This window comes from Chanos chanos, chromosome 11 (assembly GCF_902362185.1).
Source record: "Chanos chanos chromosome 11, fChaCha1.1, whole genome shotgun sequence".
NCBI classification, from domain to species: Eukaryota; Metazoa; Chordata; class Actinopteri; order Gonorynchiformes; family Chanidae; genus Chanos; species Chanos chanos.
Window position 1 is genome coordinate 16,392,570 of NC_044505.1, and position 23,047 is coordinate 16,415,616.

General features: G+C 42.2%; 1 protein-coding gene across 3 annotated transcripts; it reads left to right on the forward strand.

The window, feature by feature from the left end:
- Nucleotides 1–217: 217 nt before the first annotated feature.
- On the forward strand, nucleotides 218–22,325 carry gne (glucosamine (UDP-N-acetyl)-2-epimerase/N-acetylmannosamine kinase). Of its 3 annotated transcripts, none has more exons than XM_030788187.1 (12): nucleotides 218–253; nucleotides 10,787–10,995; nucleotides 11,702–12,156; nucleotides 12,581–12,733; nucleotides 14,137–14,349; nucleotides 16,585–16,672; nucleotides 17,026–17,236; nucleotides 17,768–17,897; nucleotides 18,536–18,757; nucleotides 19,026–19,208; nucleotides 20,187–20,303; nucleotides 20,711–22,325. In XM_030788187.1, exons 2-12 carry the CDS (start codon nucleotides 10,805–10,807, stop codon nucleotides 20,944–20,946), a joined length of 2,199 nt encoding a protein of 732 aa, XP_030644047.1. In that variant the 5' UTR covers nucleotides 218–253; nucleotides 10,787–10,804; the 3' UTR covers nucleotides 20,947–22,325. The 3 variants fall into 3 exon arrangements, with proteins under 3 accessions (XP_030644047.1, XP_030644044.1, XP_030644045.1); XM_030788184.1 differs by lacking the exon at nucleotides 218–253 and adding an exon at nucleotides 3,107–3,277; XM_030788185.1 differs by lacking the exon at nucleotides 218–253 and adding an exon at nucleotides 10,154–10,214.
- The last annotated feature ends 722 nt before the right edge of the window (nucleotides 22,326–23,047 follow it).

Below are 23,047 nucleotides of genomic sequence, written 5' to 3' on the forward strand. Positions count from 1 at the left end.
AATTTGTGGGGTTGCCTGTGACAAATCTTGAATGTGAGAGGGCGTTTACTAAGACAAACGCCAATCTACGCAGAAATATCGCGACGCTGAAGTGAAATTTGATTGGCTGTTGTACAGGTTTCGCTAGCGTGTGGATGTGCGAAGAAGTGGTGTCTACTACTGAACAAGTAAAAGATTCAATCAAGGATATTTAGAAATAATTTTAACTTCAGTTATAATCTGGAATGAACTGAAGAACACTGTCACGTTCAAGGTACTTTTTTTGTTTTCACTTTAAGTCGTCTCTATGATCATACCAGCAGTTCGCTGAGGTGCTATCGCAGTTTAGCTAGGCTAACTTCTTTCAAACTTAAGCTAGTTGCAGTCCCAAGCCTCACTACCTGAGCGAAGTTAACGTTGACCATGATATTAGCTTTGACTAGCTCCAAGATGTATAGCGAGATAACTTAAAACTACATTTGTTCCTGATTGTAATATTAGATTAGTGTTCTTTCTTGGAACTATATAGTCACCGACTTGCTATTTTCAATGTTTGTTATAATTTGCAGTGAGCATTAGTCATGCAAAGTAAGCACGGTAGCATAACTATCCAAGTCAGTTTAATAAGTAGCCACGTCTTGCACCTTTTTTCTCAGGCCATTGTCACTGCGGTTAATAGGAACGTTTTGACAGTAAACATAACGTCGTCAGTAAGCAATGAATCATTCGTTTACATACGTTACATATTAAATTAGAACTTCCAAGCGTACAGTCTGATTTTGTTGCGTGCTTCAAGTTGTAAGCGACCTGGCCATAGGCTAGGAGTACGGCATCAAATACAGACTAAGTGAGCCACACTGAGGTGTCATTTTGGCAATCCTTTAATTTAAGTTTTGTACTGTTCGTTTTCCTAAGTATATTGTGGCTATACGCTCCCAAACAGAATGGTACATGCAAACATGTGTGAGATGTGCCCTCGAAGCTAGTTGTCCTTAATGTATTTTAGATCCAGTACAGTTTCTGTTGAATGATTTCAAGGAATCATCCGGTGGTTTCCACGAAACTTCACAGTTGCTTTGATGAATTTCAGTTCACTTTTTGAATTGACTTGACGAAAGCCGTTGGTCTAGGTGCCTAGACTAGTTTGACAACTTGTAACCATGTAGCCTGTGCCGGTATAGAACACACAGCACAAAACCAGCCAAAGATTTACCGGACTGATGCAGAATGAGTAGATAACGCAGTCTTGGAAGCCTGTCAGACACCAAAGACATTTGTATAACAAGTTATTGCAACGTAACACATCATGTAACTGACTTGAAAACTACCACTATGTCAATACACGAACCGAGTTTCTGTATCACATATCATAGAAACGTATGAAAACAACCAAGTGTTGGAGACATATAACGAACGTTGTTCAAAATCTGGGCGACTGCATAGGCGAATCTGGGACACGTGTTTTAAGTTGTGTTGACAAAAACTTTCCATCTTTGCTCCCCTTCGCGTTATCGCTTGTATACTGCAGTTGTGACACCTACCAGTAGATGGTGTAGTGCACTCATAGACTCATCTTTAGACGGCTGGACTAAGCACGGAAAAGAAACCGGAAAATTGAACATTTTGAAATGATTCGCTTGAAAATCAGAACTTTAACTAGTCGTGGTTAGTTTCCCCTTTGTGCCATGGCGGTTACTTTCTTTTGCTCTGTCCTTGTATGATGTGGTCTTCCTTTTAGGTTATATTCAACTATCCAATCTGTGGAGGAGAGTTGGACGAATATGGTGGAGAATGATCACCCAGGTCCCCCTAGAGTTTTAAGAAAATGTCAATTCTCCCTCCTTCATAAACAGTAATGCTACTGTGGCTCCTATTTTGTTTAGCTATTGATTTGCACTGGAAATGACTTTTTTTAGCCTAATTATTCCTCAGAGTATTAGCAATTTCACCTTAAAACCCGAATCTCATTCTTTAAGTGCCACATGTTCAAATGACACACTTTGTCGTTGAGGGCATGAGCGTGACCAATTCATTCAAGAGACTATGTTAATGTGACTTTTTAAATCGCTGTTTTCACTTGAATGATACAGCGCATTCCCTACGACCCTTTTATCACTTATAATACAACACAATGAAGCAGCAGAAAGTTTAATCAGCACAGTGGCCTGTAAAACCTACAGAAAACCAACCTTCCTCCAACGAAATTAATCTAACCTACGTCACACAGACTTCCTCCTCCGACTGTACAACAAACTCTGAAGATGGTACAACTTAAAAGCAAACAACGGCGGATGAAATCGAAGTCCACACCTAAAATATGCCACGTAGCTCAGCGCCAGTCCTCACATACGCCTCACGCCGTTTTAACGTTTGCTACGCGCGCGATAAACGCGCATAATATATCCTGCATCCTGTTTTAAGAGGATGCTCCGCCTGCCATGAATGACATTTATGTATTCTGTCTACATAAGGCGTGAGATTGTGGTAGCAGATGTCTAGCAGGGTAGAAAAGAGGAATTCTGCTTCATTGTTGTGTTACCGAACCACGCATATAAATTAGGTTAAGGCATTTTAGTAGTGCACACGAGTTACGCCTAAGGACATTCCCTCAGGGGAAAAAACGCTTTTTTTTTTTAAAGAGAAACTCCGCTTTAATTCACAAATTACGAAAAATCAACATGAGAAAACCCCGCTTCCCTCACCAAATATTAAACATGCCACAGCAAAGAAATAAATCTTGGAACATACACAGGGGCTGTGTGTAAAAAACAGTTATCCCAAAAAAAAATTGCTGCACGTGCAACTCTATATTCTGTTGTGCGCTTGTTTTTCATTATAGGTGAACCGCGTTCTACAGATCACGGGAGGGCTTGTATCTATTTGACCAAGACATGGAGAGTGCGAGCATGCTCGTCAGAACTTCTGATGCTTCCGCGTGTGTCCCCCCTCCCCCTCCCCCACTTTAGAATCTGCTCTCTTTATTTGCGAGAGGATGTTTTGGGCGGTATTACTCTCTGACCTGTCTCCTCAGTCAGCCAATGACAGCGTGCTATTTGTCAGTGACCCACCCCTTTCCTTTTTTGGGCGGTGCTGCTTTGTCAGTGTGAGAAAGAGAGGCAGGCTCCTTGCCGTTCTTCAATGGCTGTCAGGGTATTTGAATAGGGGGAGAGGGGAGAACGTGGAATAAAAAGAGAGGGCGAAGGAGAGGGTTATAAATCTTTATTGAGGACAGAGCAGTCGTAGAAGGTGTAGCAGTAAGAGGATCATGCAGCCTCAGCACTCATCCAGAAACCCACATGTGAGTTAGATGCTATTTCCTTTTCTCTCTCTCTCTCGCTCTTGCTCTCGCTCTCGCTCTCTCTCTCGCTCTCTCTCTTTCTCTCTCTCTCTCACTCCTCTTATCTTCGCATCTGCCTTTCTCTCTTTCTGCCCCACTGTAATAATTAAGCTACAGTACCAGTCTTGTGATGCTTCAAATCAGAGTGTGTATGTGTGAGTGCGTTGAGTGGGTGTCAGGTTTTCAGTTGTTGGTTACGGCCTACGTGATGGTAGTCTGACAGCAGATTTTTGAAATAATGTTAATCTCTCTTCCATGTTTTCCTGTAATAGTTAATAAAATTAGAATTGAATGCAGCAGGACAGTTGAGACCTTACAGCGGAATGAATAAGGACAGGCAGGCTAAATGTTTGCAGTAGCACACAATTAATGTCAGCAGCAGGATGGAATTCAGTTGCCAGGAGACACCTCACCCATATCCTCCATTTTAGAGGACTATCCACATATTTAAATGTGTATTCATTTCTTATGACAGTAAGTTGCATAATCATTCTTGAGGAGATAAAACCATCGCTGCCCAATACACTCCCTTTTTTTTTTTTTTTTTTTTAAATTTGTTTGAAAGCAGGAGCATGACTTGGCTGCTGTTCACCATAACCAACCTGTCCAGTTAAATTCTCCCACGTGCATTGTAGATTGTCAGGAAGAGTGCAGTTTTCAGATCACGATTTTCCTCCTATAGCCTGTATGTTAACATTGGCAGGGGGTTGGGGTGGGGGGGGGGGAAGTGAATTGAAAAACACAATAGACTCATTGTTTCATCATTCTGATGTTCATGAAGAATTCTATTTATCAAAATTATAACTTACAGTGTGAGTGTGGTTCTTTCTTTCTTTCTTTCTTTCTTTCTTTCTTCCTTTTGAAATTTTTGGCTTTAGTGGGTTGCTAAGAGAAACAAACATTTTATTCCCGGCAGCAGCAAAACTACATAGCTCTGTTAAAAGTTAATTTTACTCCTACATGGTCTTAATGTTTGAGCATTTTTCACTTGGAAGATTAGAAAGCAGTACTTGTCTCTTTAATACCAGTGGCGCAGAGTACAGAGAAGGACTCACACACCAGGACAACAGGTTTGTCAGGTATATCAAACACACCCCATAATAAGCCCAGCGGAAGTGCTTGCTCAGACAAGGAATCTGATGTCAATTGATCAAAGATATCTAGGTTTAAAGTCAGTAAAGTTATTGATCTTGTTTTTTATTGGAGTGGAAGTGTACCGTAGCTTAGGGGAACATCTGTCATTCAGGCTGAGTGATGTATGCTTGGAAGGAAGGATGGCCCGACCAATATGTCACCAGTAAATTGGAGAGTAGAGAAATTCTCGGTTTCCTCTTTGGGGTATTAACAAAGAACTAGTTCAGTCTGAAATAGCCATTTGCTTCACTATACGCTTAATGTCTTTCATCAGTATCAGCAGGGAATCTGATTTAGTGGAGGGTAATCTCACATGACTAGAGGGTCCTGAAGCCTTTCTTCTTTTGCTCCCCCTTCTCTGCATCAGATGAACCTTTCCATCATGCAAGTAGTAACAGTGGCAAGTTTTGATTGGTGCTTGTGGAGGGGAAAAAGAAGCCAATCACTTTCATGTAACTTTTGAGTATGCCGTTATTGGTTATGACCTCCGTCAGTCAAATATTAAGGCCTAGGCCTAATATGCAAATTATCCTCAAATCCTATCCTGTTCTGGTTGGCACAGTCAACCAGATGCTGAGAATAAGTTTCCCGGACTTGGGCATCACCTAGTAAGGAAACTGATTGTGTTGGAAGATAGTAAACCCTGTTTCAAAGAGGGCTTGGAAAAAGCCAGCAAACTGTCGGAATTAGCTCTGTTTGGGATAGAAGACTGCGCTGATTTTCAAAAAGCAAGAGACTTTCCAAATCCGGTCCAATTTTGTCTGCTGTCATATTTGTGTCAAAACACTGATTCCATAAATAGGTGTAGCTCTTGTTCACCAATGATGAAGTGATAAGAATGTAAGCATTGTCCCAGACCTTTTGCTACTTGTGGACAAAATGGCCTGTCATGGTTCGCACATTACACAACCCCTTGGGGAAGTATGGGATGTCCCTCCCTGTCCGATAGTTGGCTGCTCTCTTGTTGGGCCGCAGTAAATGCAGTTTATGGTTTCAACTTTAATCGGGGACACACAACTCTGCTCTGTTTTCATGTTCTTCAAAACTGTGATCAACTGAATCACTTGCATTTTCAGTAAGACTGTACCAAAAGCATAGGCTACATCAACTACATTTTTGCTGCCGTCTCGCGAAATGTGATATTGATTGCCTACGTAATGTTTCAGCGGTAGGGAAAAGTCGTTAGCTTAGCATTGAAAGTTGTCCAGTGGTCTTTGGGTTATTAGCCTAATGTGAATGGTGACTTATGGTTAGTTAATATGATTATGACTAACTTGTTACCCCAGTCAGATATTTTAACGTATCGTTTGCTCGTGACGCTTAAGGAAACTCGCCTGACGTTTGGCACAGACCTGCAGTAAACGCGTGAATCGAAAAAGACTCTGCATTGTAGCGGATGAAAAGCAAGGACCAAATGTAGTTCCTGCCTGTTATCTTCAGGGAAAGAAGGCCCCTCTGACAATATAAAGAAAACACCGGCCGTGATGGTTCATTTCAGTTTATTTGTGAGTTCAGACGCGAATTAATTGTATACGTGACATGCAACCATGTCATTTGACTCTGACAAGTGTTGAAATGCAAATTCATTGAAAAGTTAGAGGGGAAACTCTCCGCTTGTAGTCTCCTTAATTACAGATAACCGCTATGACTGAGGTGGTTTGTTGGTACTCTTATATGGTCGGCATATTAACAGTACTAGCGAGTAACTGCCTTAGTTAACTTTTACAGCAGATTAGACCTTTAGCAGTGAAAATCTGAAAGTTTGGTTAATATATGCCGCACCTATCACCAGAGCATCCCTCTGACATTGAGGAACTTGTTTGAAAAACATCTTGAAATTCTAGTTTTTGAGAGAAATGCTTTGTCTCAGAGCAATGGTGCTTCATAAGGATAAGACAATAACGAAGGCGCTTGCCACCTCAAATCGAACGTAGTGACAGCTTCTGGAAACCATTGCTGGACATCACAGAATTAAGTCTGCAAATCCAGGGAGTGTGTGTCAGGTAGGCGGGGTAAATTGTAAACTTTTGTAAACAGAAACAAAAGAATGGAAAAAAAACAAACTGCCTTGCAGAGCTTTCGATCATTTGGTCGTCGGTGTTAAATGGTTGCCTTTTTAGTTAGCTACACTAATGTTGTTATAATGCTGCATTCACGTGTTCCTCAGATGGTCCCATTTCCCGAGTTGTGAAGTAGTTGTTCTTCTGACTTCAGTTTGTTCATGTGCTTTGAAGTTGGAATGTGGAAACAACATGGACAGGACAAAGATGTTGTATTTTATTGCTCAGAGCGTTTAAACAACACATCGACAGAGTTGTTGCTGTACCAGTACATTCTCTGAAACCACTAAAACATTACTTTACCTAACTTGTTATCAGGGTTACTCCACATGGACAGCAACTAACTGCTGCAACCTAATACCATATTACAAATGAAATGTAAGCAAAAAATTGATATGCAATACATGAATTTGCACCATTCATCAAAAGTTTCTTACCATCAACCAAACATTTTTGTTTCTGTGCGTATGACGTCAACAACTCAGCAAGGCACGTACCAAAGTTTTCACCAACTCGCTGAGTTGTTCCGACTTGAGGGGGCGTCCACGTGAATGTTCCCAGTCGGGAACTCATTTTTCCAGTTATTCCGACTCCGCATGAACGCACCACAATTTCCGTCATGGCAAACAAGTCGCATCAATGTTCTGACACAGACAAAGTGTACTCACTGTTACACAATGAGGCGACATGTCGCTACACTCCTCGTTTTCACCGTGAAAACTTTCAGGCATGTTGTTTGGCAGGTGCGACGTAAAGAAAATCGGGTCTAACGTGTACGTAAAGATGTAAAGCTGCGTTCGCGTTTCCGAGTGGTTGCGCGAGGGAGGAGACAAGACATTCAGATATATCTTATATCTGTCAGTGACAGTGGTATCTTCACTGCTTGGGGTGATTGGGACCCGAATTGAATATCGATTGATGGTCATTCCTCTATTCAGTTTCAAAAACTGGAGGAACTTAAGTGGCTGTTGACACAGTCATCAGTTCCAACTGTATTTTTTTTTTTGTCTTGGTTGACAGGAAACATTACTGAATCCGATAAAATTCCTTAAACTAGAAAACTGTTGTCAGCAGAAAGTGGTATAAAAATTGGATACTTCTCTGGTGAGCTGATGTAAAGTACTCCCTACATTATAACACATGCAGTGATAATTTGATGTTGGAATTTAGTTCAGCATCTGTTTGACCCCAACGACATCAACACGGTGATTAGATTGATTTTCTTGCTCAAAATGGTCCTTGAACGGTGGGCTGGATAGCAGTTTCAAGTTAATAAATAACCTAAATACAAATTCTTGAGCACCCACTCTGGAAGCTGCCTTCAAGTACGTTTGAAGAGCATTGAACTTTTCGTGGCTGAAATATTCAAAATAATTGAATTATGTCCAAAGCCAAGCGTGGCTTGTCCATCCTCACACAATGGAACTACACCACATGTCATGGAATTAGCCTAATTTAAACCTTCCTGATGTTCCAGTTTAGTTCTCCTTTTTTTTTTTTTTTTTCCTGCTGGAGGTTTTTCCAATTCATACTGTTCATTCTTCACTTGAATTGGATTAACCACAGCCGTACTTGCCAAGTGACACAGTCATGAAGTTTCTGCTTGACCGTTCACATGTCGAACAAATTGCGAACCTGTCTATTTATCACCAGTTGTTAAACGGTTATGCGGTCTTGATGGAAGGGTGAAATTGCCCTCATGTCTTGTATTGTATTTCCCCTTGACAGACAGAGAGAGAGATGTTATTTAGTTAATTAGGCTGAAACACAAAATTTATTGTAGCTCTGCATTAGAGGGTGTGGACGTTCACTCCTTCCCCATCCCAGTCCCACAAAATTACTCCTGTGCCATCCCAATCCCATGACAGAATAAAACCAAAATTCCTGTCCTGCCCAATCCTAGAAGAATGACTCCCATTCCCTCCTGCTCCTGTGTTGTGTGTGTGTGTGTGTGTGTTTTTTTTTTTTAGAGAGTTAGTCTTTAGACTAATGAAACATTGGTGAAGCCATGTCTCTCTCCAACAGGGAAGTATTCTAAATCTTGGTTGCACTTGCTAGCAATTGCGGTGCTTAGCCGAGACTTGGTTAACCACAACATGTTTTCCAAAAGAGGTACTTTACAGCTGCGTTTCATCACTGCCTCCTTAACGTGTGTTTCTCTCGAGTCAGCTCCTCCCTGAGTTAGTGGTGAATTTTCTATATCAGTATGACCCTGCTCTAAGAGGGGAGACATAACAAGCAAGAGCACACAAACATTTTTGAATACAACACATCTGCAAGAGCAACAACAACAACAACAACAACAACAACATTATGATGAGCAAATAACAAAATATGAAGACATCCAGCAAAGCACACTGGGTAATAAATGCGTAGCACAGTCGCTGCATTGCTTTGTTAGGGACTTGCTGCTGTGCTAACTCGGACGCTGTGCTATTGCCCGCGACCAGCCACCGGAGCAGACAGGATAGAGAATAAAGACAGAGAGAATAAAAAAAGACAACAGAATGACTAGCATTATGTTTGAAAGAGAGAAAATAGCGTCTGTTCATTTCAGAACTGACATGTTTACGTAGAAAAACTGACCTATTGTTATTGTGATTCCAGTCCCGTCTGCTTCCGTAGACTTTTTTTTCCCCTCTCCCCCACCAGTCATGCGATGAATAGTGAAATTGACTCTCATCCCGCGAGAATCCCACAGGAATCCCGTGACCCTCAGGAATCCCAAAAAAATGTCAGCCTGTACTCTGCATCAGAAAGATGCAAAGTCCCTAAACACATAGATGTGTGTGTGTGTGTGTGTGTGTGTGTGTGTTGATATGGGTATACCTATGGGAGGATAATGGGTGTATATATATATATATATATATAGCTGTGCAACTGATATACTGTATAACTCACATTTTTGATGCCTTATTTAAGATGTTAACTTGAAAAATGAAAAAGAAAGAAAAAGATAAGCCTACTTTCTCTCCCTGCTATAGCAAATATGTCAGTGTCCTTGCCAGGAACCTCACATAGCTTCAGTCTCCAGCTGTTGACCCTCTGTTCACATCTCATCCTATTGTTTGTTCTGTGGCCAGAGTAAAGTAATGAGTCAGAGAGCAGTCAATAATTACCCAAATCCATGAAAAAATACTTTTTTTTTTGTAAGGAACCCATGGACTTGGTTGGCTCTTCTTTTAATACGCACTTTATGGTTTTATTAGGGTTCACATCAGGGCCTGGTCTTGTCAGAATGACTTTAAGAGGACAAGTATGTCCTAAGTTATCTTGTGTTTTAGCTTCACTGATGGACGTTTTTTGGCTGTATCAGTTATGTATCAGCTATGCTACGAAGATTTGTGTCTTTGTTTATATTACGCCCTGACCTGAAGTTCATGGCAGAATACACATCCAAGCCTAATTTGATTTCCCTTTTTTTAAACTAAATAACGGAAGGCATGTCTGTTAATCTGTCTGGCAAAATATCAGCTTGTGTTACAACTAGCAAGACGAGGCATGCCCTGCACCGTAAACCAAATTATTTTATTAAATTGGACTTCGCCCTGAGTCCGTTGGCATGCTTATCTTACGGGTGACACGTAAAAAAACGTTTTGATTGCCCTTCGTCTGTTGTCCTCTCTGAAGTGACTTAGCCATTCCTTTTACTCTCTCTGTTCTGTGTTTTCATGCATCAGTGCTTCCAGGTCAGGAAAACCCATGTAAGTATACTTTGCAATCTGGCAAGCTCTCGCATGGAAATGTGATGCTTGCGTCGATTAAAACTCTTTCTTTCTTTCTTTCTTTCTTTCTTTCTTCCCCTTTTATCATTCTCTTTTCCTGGAAAACTACGTAGTGTTTATTTTACGCATTGAAACCTTGTTACGCTGAAGGAGCGTTTTTTTTCTTTTTTTGTAATGAATACCTTCTGTTCACTTAGCACAGCAGAATGTCAAACGGTAGGCATGGCGCTGTTGTGATGTCATGTGTTTAAATCTTGAGTAATCATTTCACACGTCAAGATTTGAAATCTTTTGTGATGTTGTCTTGACTCCAGATATATCTGACATCCAGATATATGCAGCCTGTCTATTACATGCACATTCTTACGCAGAATGACATAAAATGAAGTGATATCATTTTAAAGGTGGGGGGGGGGGGTGACTAACATGCTCCTACAGCAGAGACGCGGGAGCTTGAATAGCCTTCATTTCATATTATTTCATATTAATTAATGTATGACGTGCTCACACCAGACTGAAATGGCCGTGCCCCCCCCCCTCTCTCCCTTTAGGAGCTGTACTATCTGAACATGCAGAGAGCACGAGAGAAAATGGAGAAGCTGGAGAAAGGAACCAAGAGGAGACTTAGGGTTTGCGTGGCAACCTGTAACCGTGCCGACTACTCAAAACTGGCACCCATCATGTTTGGCATCAAAGCGCACTCTGACGTTTTCGACCTGGAGGTCGTAGTGTTGGGTTCCCATCTCATTGATGATTACGGGTAAGCACAGGACTCTTGGCGCCGTCACAGAGCTGTTAAGACCAGTTTTTTCCCAACTTTGTCCCAAAGTTTGGCCCAACTCTGACCCACGTGATTGCTTGAGAACTCCGATGAACCGAATTCAACTTATAAACGGTTCGATAGTCAGTTGACAAGTTGAGTCAGATGTAATTATGCCAAAAATTGAAAGACGGCTTAGAGCAATTTTCTTCCAAACATACCCTCTCAAGTGCATCTGTTTCATTCATGTCGTTTTTGTTTTGTTTTTTTTCTGTTTGACTCGGCAAGGTGAACAAGTTTAGTGGGGGTGTGTTTTCCTTTGAAAGGAAAAAAGAACATGGATTAATATGGGTTTGGCCAGAAAAGGGGAAAAACTGGCTTAGCATATTGTCTCCCCGTCTGCAACTAAAGCATTAAGTTGTCTTAGCGGTGGAAAACCATTCAGTGACCTTTGTACACGTCAGTAAAACTGATTTATGGCTTATTAACTGGGGAAAATCAGATATGTTTTTGCTCACAATTCCATTTGGAATATCTACCATGTTCATATAGTATCAGCCTCTCAACGTGTTCACGGAATGCCTGGCTGCATGAGGTTTCACGATCAGCTTAGTGGCACGTTGATTTCAATTCATCCCTGCTTAGATTCTTTTTAATTGACCTTAATTTTTTTTTTTTTTTTTTTGCTGCGCTCTCGTCACCATAGCAACACCTTCCGCATGATCGAGCAGGACGAGTTTGACATCGGCTCCAAGCTCCACACGATCGTGAGAGGAGAGGACGAGGCCGCCATGGTGGAGTCGGTGGGCCTGGCGTTGGTCAAGCTCCCCGACGTCCTCCAGCGGCTCAGCCCCGACGTGCTGATCGTCCACGGCGACCGTTTCGACGCGTTGGCCCTGGCCACGGCTGCCGCCCTGATGAACATTCGAATCCTCCACCTGGAGGGAGGCGAGGTGAGCGGAACCATCGACGACTCCATCCGGCACGCCATCTCCAAACTGGCGCACTACCACGCCTGCTGCACCCGCAGCGCCGAGCGCCACCTCATCGCCATGTGCGAGGACCACAGCCGCATCCTATTGGCCGGCTGCCCGTCTTACGACAAGCTGCTCTCCGCCCACAAACGCGAGGACTACGCGGACATCATCAAAGCGTGGCTGGGTGAGAACTGAAACCGAACTGAAAAAAAAAAAAAGAAAACAAAAAGGGAAGAAAAAAGACAAACAAAACAATTCGTAACCCTTAAAAAAAACAAAAAAAAGAATATTTCGCAGTTGGTTCTTGGTCGCTAGCGAAGCTGGCGGAACGATTTGGGTCGAGCTTCCTTATTTCAGGCCGATTTGCTACTTCCGTGTCATTTGCAACTGTTTTGAATCCGAGGCTCCGCAGCGGCCTCCAGCTTTCCTGTCACGCGTGCACTCTGACATTAACTATGACGTGGGCCACTGTACGTTTGTACAATAGGACTTGGCAGTCGTGAGCAGATTGATATAAAGCCCTGTATTGTGTCTTTATCCCTGTCCCGTCGTTGTTCAGCTGTATCTCTTGTGTCCTGAGTCTTTATCGCTGTGTTCTGTTTGAACAGGAGACAATGTCAAAGAGCAGGACTACATAGTGGCCCTGCAGCACCCGGTCACCACTGATATTAAAAACTCCATCAAAATCTACGATCTGATGCTGGACGCTCTGATCTCCTTCAACAAGAAAACGCTCATTCTCTTCCCCAACATCGACGCAGGTGGGTTCACAGGACCTTTCTCTTAATTTCTCGCCCTCTTTATTTCTCTTTCTCTCTTTTTGTTCCTCCCTCTTCTTAGTCTGTTACCCCCTTCTCCTTATTCTGTTTTTTACTTTTCTTTTCTTTTTTGTTTTCTTTTCTTTCTTTCTTTCTTTCTTTGTTGCATGCTGGCTTTGTCTTGTCTTTGTCTTGTCTGTCTGAATTTTAACGTCTTCCTGGTTATTTCCTGTTGATGGTTAGGAACAGTTCCTGGTTGCTAGGGGCTCTTATCATGTTAAAGAATGTCAAGGCAAACAGTTCACAAAACCTTCAGCACAGTGGGACGGATGCCCAGGGCTTTCGCCGGAGAGACCGTGTGACAAGAAACTGTACAGCGACTTATAAAGACCAAACATGTTGGCTGCGTTTTCTGTCAGTCGGTGTCTTCAACAAACAAAAACACACATTGGTTCTTATGGATTTAATTACAGCTATTGTTACAGAGTTTCAGAGATCCAGATATCTTGCACGGCTGAACATATTTATGTTTTTTGTTTTTGAATTGAAACAAACTGTGTGTGGCCTTGGTTATAATCGGATCCTGACAGACACTGCTCAAGGCTGCATGGTTTAATACATTTTAAACGCTGTTTTGCATTCAGGAGTGCAAAGATGGTCTACCCTGACATATCTCTTTTAAAGTTTCATTGGACAAGTAATTTGTCGGAATTGAAACCAGTAATGGATGTGGTTTTTGTCAGACCGATTGATTTATTGCTGAAACGCTTCAATTCAAAAACGTGAAAAGAAATCACCACTAAACGAGAACCGTAAAAACATAAAAACTGAGTTCCACATGGACTGATGTGTCCTCTTCTGGAATACTGTCCTCTTGTATTTCAAAACTTTTAAAAAAAAAATGAGTGGAAGTCAACATTTAGGCTTTGAGCCTCTTTTCAAGGGAAAAGTGGATCAGAAATCACACGGTGCGATAATGTGACCTTATTACTCATGGGTCGTCTCACAGTTCGCGAAAACAAAAACCCGGTCTGGTCCGAGTAACCCCCCATAGAGTCTGATGGTCCCCCTCGCACGGTGCTGCGTCTGGTCCGAACACCTCTCGGTTCAGATTGATCCAACTTCCATGGGTCCGCATAGAACCGGGGCGTTTGTTTTTCCCTTCGACTGCGCCGCGCTTAAAAGCTCCACGCGGTTATAATTTATCTGGGTTTTCTTCGCACCGTAATTGTTTTCCGTCTGAAAACGTCCGTCAAAAATGAAACAAAACGGATCTAATGGGGCCAGGGTCAGATGCATCAAGCACTTAATCCTTGTTTTGCTTTCGTCTCCTTTCATGCATTCCTCTGCTTCCCCTCCCCTCCCCCCTCCCCATTTAATGCGATCCTGATCTCCTTGTCCCGCAGGCAGCAAAGAAATGGTCCGTGTAATGAGGAAGAAGGGCATAGAGCAGCACCCGAATTTCCGGGCGGTGAAGCACGTGCCCTTCGAGCAGTTCATCCAGCTGGTGGCGCACGCCGGTTGCATGATCGGGAACAGCAGCTGCGGAGTCCGTGAGGCGGGCGCCTTCGGGACCCCGGTCATCAACCTCGGCTCCAGGCAGACGGGCCGAGAAACGGGTAAGTCGGAGGGGTCAGCTCGGCGGGTCTGTCCGCAGGGTACGGGCGTTGCGCAGCGCCGTATCCCAACCCCCGGCGCCGGGAACCCAGTTGACAGCGTCGGCTAATGTTTGGTACCAGCGCGGCCTTTGTTTATGACACAACATAATGAAACATTTAGTGGTCTACACCTGTTGATCCCATAAACACACAGATTTCACCATCTGTCACCACGCAAAACAGTAGGTCGTTATCGTAAGTAACGCGGTAATGTTCTGTATCCTATGCTGAATGGTCGCCGCGTTTTTGATGCAGTGGTTTAAGTCGATTCGGCAGCTAATTATTATTATTAAAGTCCAAGGCAAGACGTTAATGGTTGGACTGCTTTAATTAAACTACACTTGGGTTATGTAGAAAGTCCATCATAAACCCTGTATTAAAGAAAGTTCTTTAGCCTGCGAAGAGATGTTTGTCTGCACACCAGTAACCCGTATCGTTGACCAGTTAAACTAGTACCCGGTCCTCAGCTGTAGACTATAAAAACTGCACTACACACCGACAGAGTCACATTTTGTTAAGCTCTGTGCTGATGAATACACCAAATAAATCAAAATGAAAAGCGGATATAAGCCAGTGTATGTTTACCGCTGACACGGGCGTAAGTAGAATGTTAGCGAGTACTCTGCAGTCTTGGTGACCAATGGTAACCAGTTTCCATAGCGAGCTGGATGACAAGCTGCTAAAGACGAAAGCAAACTGAAGTTATTTTACTTTAAAGTCAGAGAAGTGACGTGAGTGGCAGGGATCATTTATACACACAGGGAAAAGATTACGAGCTGACTTAGTTATACATCAACTTAATACTGGGTGATCATACCTACTTTCTGATGTACTGATGGGCTCTTGCTGGGTGTGGTAGCACTGGGCAAGAGTAAAAGTGTCCTGTCTGTCGGTGTGATCCACAGTTATGTAGTGTAGAGATGAAACACTGAAAATTTATTACCACGATTACAGTGACCAAAGTCATCACGGTTATCAGTATTATCGAGGTGTTGTTAAAATGTGCTGATGATAAAGTACTTGTATTCAAAAACAACAAATAAAATTAGCAGCACTATGCACTATTTGTTTGCATAAACATTAAAATAATAACATAGCCAATACCTTATGTAAACATATGAAAGCCATGTAAGATGTGCATCAACATTAAAGGTGACACCATGTGGCCATGAGAGGTTTGTTATTGGGTTTGCCTGCTGCATGCCCACTCTGTAAACAAGGGAATAGCAAATTTATTACTAGTAGTAGTAGTACTAGTATTCTATCTCTCTCTCTCACACACTCACACACACACACACACACAGTCTATCTTCTGTGTTGCATTTGAGTATATGCAATGCCCTTACGCAAAATTTACATAAATACAAATGACTCTTAAACAGTGATAGTAACTGCAATGAGGTCAACAACTGACATAAATACAGAGGAATATGGTGTTTCTCCTGTTGGAACATTTTTTCAAACCAATTCGACAACTGTCGGATTTTAAATGAATGGCTTATTATTATTATTATTATTATTATTATTATGCCTATCACTGTTACTGTAGCGACGTACCCGCACTAAAAGAAGGCAATAGGCTGGCCTACATCCATTCTGTCCATTGAAATGAACATACAGTAGTCTACTGGGGCTTTTATAGATGACATTACTTTCTCAGATTACAGAAACAGTCACAGGTGGATGACTTCACATAGTTCTCACTGACAGCACAAAAAATGTATGTTTTCAGAGTCAAACATTATATTAACCCTAACGTAGAGGATGGATCTGAAAACCTGATAATAACAGCAGTGGAACAGGTTACAACCACGTCGTCTAATTGGTGCTGACACTGACGTGGATCCGTTTTAACCCGTCAAAATGGAATACCCGTTCTGTCACGTCCGGAAAATAAAATATATTGTGAGATCGGCGGAGGCTCGGTTGGGTACTGCGTCTTAGGAGGAACACCAACAGCAAAATTTTATTGACCTAAAATTAATTAGAAACTGCAGTGGGAAGAAGGACACACACACACAAAAAACACAACGCAGCATTGTGTAATTCAACATTGAACTGTAAAAATAAATAAAATGAATGAAAATAAAATCTTTGCGTCATTCGGAGCTGTCCCCAGTGCCTTCACTCCCGGGATGTTTGCATTGCGGTTCCAAAGCCTCAGCTTGTTCTGACTCACACATTCCCCTTCAACAGGAGAAAACGTCCTACACGTACGAGATGCGGACACACACAATAAAATATACCATGCCCTGGAGCTTCAGTTTGGCAAGCGCTACCCGTGGTAAGTACATCCGTGTTCCAAAGCTCTGTTTACTTAACAAACCCACCAAAAAAAAAAAAAAAATCCATTTAAAGCTGACATTGCGTTATGTTAGGTGGTTGGTGTTGGTAGTTCCTTGAATTAATATTGAATGTTAATTTGGCTTGCGTCTCTGTAGTTCTCTGGATTGTTGCCCTTATTCCTCCTTCCAAGATCTGGTCCCTCAGAGGAAATGCTGGAATGTCATATTTTTGTATTCCACACCATGCTTTTTATCCCCGCCCCCACCAAATAAGAATTAAAAGTCAGAGCGCGACAGATAGCCATTCCTATTCACTGACCCCAGAATCCAACGAATCTAATCAATATTCCAGCTCCAAGATTTACGGCGATGGGAACGCCGTACCCCGTATCCTGAAGTTCCTGCAGGCCATTGACCTGGATGAGCCGTTACAGAAGACTTTCTGCTTCCCGCCCGTCAAAGAGTGCATCTCTCAGGATATCGACCACATCCTGGAAACGCAGAGCGCCCTGGCTGTCGACCTGGGCGGCACGAACCTGCGCGTGGCAATCGTTAGCATGACGGTACGAATGGGTAAAAGAAAAGGGAAGAGTGACAAAAAAAAAATATATATATATATATATATTTTTGTTCGCAACGCTTCATGTGTCACCACTGGTTTTACTGGCTTAGGACCATTAACACTTTGAGAAGCAATGCTTTGGTCAAGTACAAAACCCTGAATCAGTCTCATCCGTTAGTTTAAGAATGATATTATCAATATCCCTGTATTCAGCAGTGCAGGAAGTGGTATAAATATATATATATATATATATATAAATATATGAATGTTGTTTTTGTCTATATGGGAAATATGAGTAGAATGTAACGTTCTGTTTTTGTAAGTCGGAATGAATAGTGTCCCGAAACTGATTCAAACTGTTTTTGCTTCCTATAATTTATGCGTGGCTTTGTTTCTTCCTCTGTACTAGCTTTTTCTCTCTCTCTTTCCTTCTTTCACTCTCTCTCTCACTCTCTCTCTCTTCAGTTCTGGTAGAACTCTCTGTTCATTGGACTAAAATGTGACTCGTGCCTCTCGGTTTCTGTGCCCCCAGGGGAAGATAATGAAAAAGTACACACAGGCCAATCCGAAGACGTATGAGGAGCGGATAGCCTTGATTCTCAGTATGTGTAAAGAGGCCCTGAAGGACGCCGTGCATCTGAACTGCAGGATTCTGGGAGTGGGTATGTGTCTTACCGCCCGCCTCGGTTTTGTTTGGAATCGAAATAGCTTTTATGTTTAGTTTTTTTTTTTGTTTGTTTTTTTATTATTATTATTATTTTTTTTATTGGAACACTTGAGTTGTTTTCTCAGAGGGGGTTTTTAAATGTTATGAAGCAGAGGGTACATCGGGATGACTGTGTGAGGGGAGAGTGTCAGTTTTAAGGGAACGGATGGACATTAACATTAACGACCAGATAGCACTTTAGAATCCTTCAGAATGTCATTGCTTTAAGAGTTTAACTAAATCGACACAGCTGAGTGAACAGATCAGGTATATGGTTATTTTTTGATCCTTTTGTCGTTATCGTTGCTAGCGAGCCTCAGAATGACTCGTGACTCGGTTGCAGATATTACGGAGTTTGTCTTCATGTTGACAGCTGTAAATCAGTGAAGTTCTCTCCAGTCCTTCAGAGAGAAGGCTGTTGGGGTTTTACAGTGTGGTTTTATGTTATTATCAGAAGCCTGTTTGTTTGAATGGCATGTCATTACCCAACAGTTGGAAGAAGTACCTGAGTGTATATGTAAATCATGCAGATATTTAGGGTTGTTTAAGTTCATCTCTCTCTCTCTCTCTCCCTCTACCACCCCCCCCACCTAGGTGTGTCGACTGGAGGCCGTGTGAACCCTCAGGAGGGGGTGGTGCTCCACTCCACCAAGTTAATTCAGGAGTGGAGCTCAGTGGACATCCGCTCCCCCATCTCCGACACCCTCCACCTCCCCGTGTGGGTGGACAACGACGGCAACTGCGCGGCCCTGGCGGAGCGAAAGTTCGGCCACGGGAAAGGCGTGGAGAACTTCGTCGCGATCATCACCGGAACAGGCGAGTTTTTTACCGTGCCACGTCACCCCCTCCCCCCACAATGTTCACGCCAAACACGCTAAACCGGTTTACACACAGACACACACACACACACACACGCTTTGAGGCACAGGAAAAAACCCCCAAAAAACTGAGTATTCCGGCTTTCTCCTTTTCATCGTATTGTTGTATTGTAACAATCTTTGAGAATCTTGATAGAGAGAGAGAGAGTGGGAGACACTGTTTGGAATGTGCGCTGATGTCACAATGCGACCTCGCCCGCACACAGGTATCGGGGGCGGGATCGTGCAGCACAACGAGCTCATCCACGGCAGCACATTCTGCGCGGCCGAGCTGGGCCACATCATGGTGTCCCTGGACGGGCCGGAGTGTCTGTGCGGGAGCCGCGGCTGCATCGAGGCCTACGCCTCCGGAATGGCCTTGCAGAGAGAGACCAAGAGGTTACACGACGGTGAGACCCTCACGCACCCCCCCCCCCCCCCCCCCCCCCCCACACACACACAGAAAGAGTCAAACACTTAACGCGGCCTCGCATACGCTCGTTTAACACGCGCGGTCGAGCGCTCACGGCGACTCGGTCGCGCGCCTCTTTGAACGTGTCATACACGTCACACGCTCATATCAAAACCCAGAATAGAATTTTACAATCTCGTGTTTCATCAGAAAGTGAAGCCAAGCCAAGTTTGTCACAGATTAGGTGGTTGGACTTGATGATGATTTCAGGTTTTAAGGCATGTGCTTTTGCCTCCTGCTGATTAATGCCACTTGTGTAGAATGTAATCAGTCAACCCTTCACTGCTTTTGTGTGGAAAGCTTGGTCTTTTATTATGGTGTTCTTGCTCTTTCAAATCCTTTTGTTAAACCGGTCCAAACCGGAGTTCATATTCAATCTCAGTGCTCATTTGCTTACTGCTGATGGTGTGTTAACCACCTTACACGTCAAACCAGTTTGTAACGGTGTCGTGTATGAAAGTGGTTAGACTTGGTCTACTGGTGAGCTGTCGTGCTGTCAAAACTGAAGATAATAGTTGCAATTTTGTCTTTTTAGCCCTTCCTTAGAAACTGCTTTTGTTTTGTTTTTAAAAAGACATAGCTAAAAATGTCCCTGAGACATCTTTCACAATGGCCGCTATTATCCTGACAAAAAGAACACGTAAAATGACAAAGAACACAACACGTGAATGCTATAAAACAAATAAGAAGTTCAAATACCTTTAAGGGTGTCAACCACCTCTAGAACATCACAGTTACAAATTTGTTCCCTTAAATCAGTGGCTATATCAGATGTAATGACTTCTGTTTGTGAATGAATCACACTTGACTCATCTCACAGAAGTGCACTGATGAGATTCAGTAGCCCTGTTGACGTGATAAATGAACCGACCTGTGATAAATGTTGCTGACTGTATTCGTCTGATTCTTCTCACAGAGGACCTGTTAATAGTGGAGGGCCTGTCTGTGAAGAACGAGGAGCCTGTGAACGCCATCCACCTCATCAACGCGGCCCGCCTCGGAAACACCAAGGCCGAATCTGTCCTCAAAACCGGTATGTCGACCACCCCCACCCTTCCCGCCTCTCGAAACAGTTTTGCCTGTTCACCCCAGACAATGTGTACGCTGCAGACTTTAGCATGTCGGTGGCTTTAAAACTTGTCTCCATATCTGCTCCCCAGCCTCTGACTACGGCAGCACTGACATTTTGTCCAGAGTTTTCTCAGATGGTTTCGTAAAGGTGGATGACCGATCTGATTGGCTTTCGTGACATGGGCGCGCAGAGCGTTTTATCCTTTAGTTAAATGACGTCATTGTGACCACGTGAGACGCGTCGTTCTGAATATGAACTGAAAATGAACTGTGAATAGTTTAAAGGGATGTGATTTAAGAAAAAAAAAAAAGAAATCAAAATTCAACGTTTTTTTTTTAATTTTACTTTTTGTTCCTTTCTCCTGACAGCTGGGACAGCGCTGGGTGTCGGGATCGTTAACATCCTCCACACCGTCAACCCCTCCTTAGTCATCCTCTCCGGCGTGTTGGCATCGCACTACGAGCAGCCTGTGCAACAAGTCATCAGGCAACGAGCACTGAGCTCTGCCCAGGGCATTCAGGTCATGACCTCTGACCTGGACGAGCCTGCCTTGCTAGGCGCCGCCAGCATGGTGCTGGATTATTCTACTAGACGGACATACTGAGTAATACTGGAATGAACAGCCAAGGACTAATCGGCCAATCACGACCCTCTGTTCTGCTCTTTACCCAAACGTAAACCCATGCCCTAACGGACCATTATGTCTGGAGTTTAGTCTTTTTAATTTCTCCAATTTGTATTGTACTGTCTGCAATACATGGGTTTGAGATTACTATATGTTTCTGTTGTCTTCTCTGTACACTTTTGTTTTATTAAGCCTTTGTTTAATATAACCTGTGCAACTTTTTTTTTTTTTTTTTTTCTGGTTCCAGAAGTGGTTGAAGCAAAAATTGAACACAGGTCTATCGATTTTGATCTTGCTCAACTTTTAAGTTATCCTTTCAAAAAAAAAAGAAAGAAAACAAAATCTTCGAAAACTGCTGCAAACCTGACCGCGGAGAGACACTGCGCAGCGGTGTGGTCATGGTCAGGCCAACCGTTAAAACCGTTAGCACGTTTTTGTCTTCCATCACTACGGACGCAGATATGCTCGAACGTAACCGGTAATATTCCCATGGAAATGTGCCTAAGGTCTCTTAACGACAAACTACCAGATACAAGTATTCGAGAGTCGTCGGTGAAGTCGTGGCATAAAATACCCAGCTGGTTTTGTCAGTTGAATCAGAGCCTGAAACAAAGTTGAAAAGCATATCCTGTCCTACTATTCTGTTATAAAAGTACTCTGTTAAACATACATCTTTTTATTTATTTATTTTTTTTTTTGTGAAAGTGAAAGTCTTTTTAAATGGAGAACAGTGGAGAGATCAAAAATGCCATATTCCAAGGATGAGTGAAACTGCACAATTTTTTTTTTTTTTTTTTTTTAAAGCTTAAATCACCCAAACATGGGTGACCTGTCCAATCATGAGTCTGGTTACATCATTCTTAAAGTGACATCCTGCAGTTGTTTGAATGGGGATCAAAGATTGAGTGTTTTCTTTAAGATAGGAACCAAAGTTTTTTTTTTTTTTGTTTGGTGCTGCGTTAGCTCTGAGCACTGTTGTACGCTACATTATTGTTTTGATTGAACGGACATAAGTGCAATTGTTTTCGTTGTCAGTGGCTGATGATATGTTTCATAACCAAATTTTCTTTGACACTGTTAGTCCAAAGCGTCAACTGCTACGTTACACATTCATAAATACATTGCTAAATAGTCCTGTGAAAATACTGGTACTTACAATGTTTGCTACACCTGCATAGAGAATGCATATTGTTGCAAACATCACTGGACCCTGAGAGCGCACGCGCACACACACACACACACACACACACATAAATAAATAAATAAAACCATAGAATGTTTCTGTATGAACGTCCTGTTATGCGAGGTTTATTAGTGAATTCATGTCTGTTTTTTTAATGTGGGGTTTTTTGGGGTTTTTTTTTTTTTTTTTTGGACTCCATACTTGTTATAATATGAAGAGAAAATGAATAATCTTAATAAACACTGTAATTTAAGAGCTGTTTTTTTAATATAGTAAATTGATTGCAGTTTATTCTTTTCCAAGGTCCAGTTGTACAACAATGTATGGAATTGAATAATTCCTCTGTGAACACAGGAGACAAATAAAATGAAACCCATATTTGACATGTTCTGTCCATGGGCATGTTTTTACCTCTCTTTTGTCTCTTTTTACCCCGTTTTACATTTTGAAAATGCACACTTTTTTGGTCTCAATTCTAATACCAATTCAGTAAACTTGTTTTGGTATCAGATATTTACGTTGCTTTTATATTTCAGTACAGTGACTCAAACGTGTATAACAACCTGCTTAATACCTGTTCACTAGGAAAGTATTGGGCTTGAAAATACACTGACTAAAGTAAAGCCAAAATTCTACATGTCAGGAATCATGCCTGAAAAATTATTTGACGATTGTAGTGCAACTGGCAGAGAACTGTTCTTTGACAATTTTGAAGTTGAAATTGTAAGACAAGATGTCACTGCTTGAAATAAATAAATAAATAAATAAAATCTCTCTCTCTCTATACATGCATACACACACACACATATGTGTATATATATATATATATATATCATTAATTATAAAGGCTTATATAACTCTACATCTAAGTTTACATTGTTTTCAAAATGTAAGGTA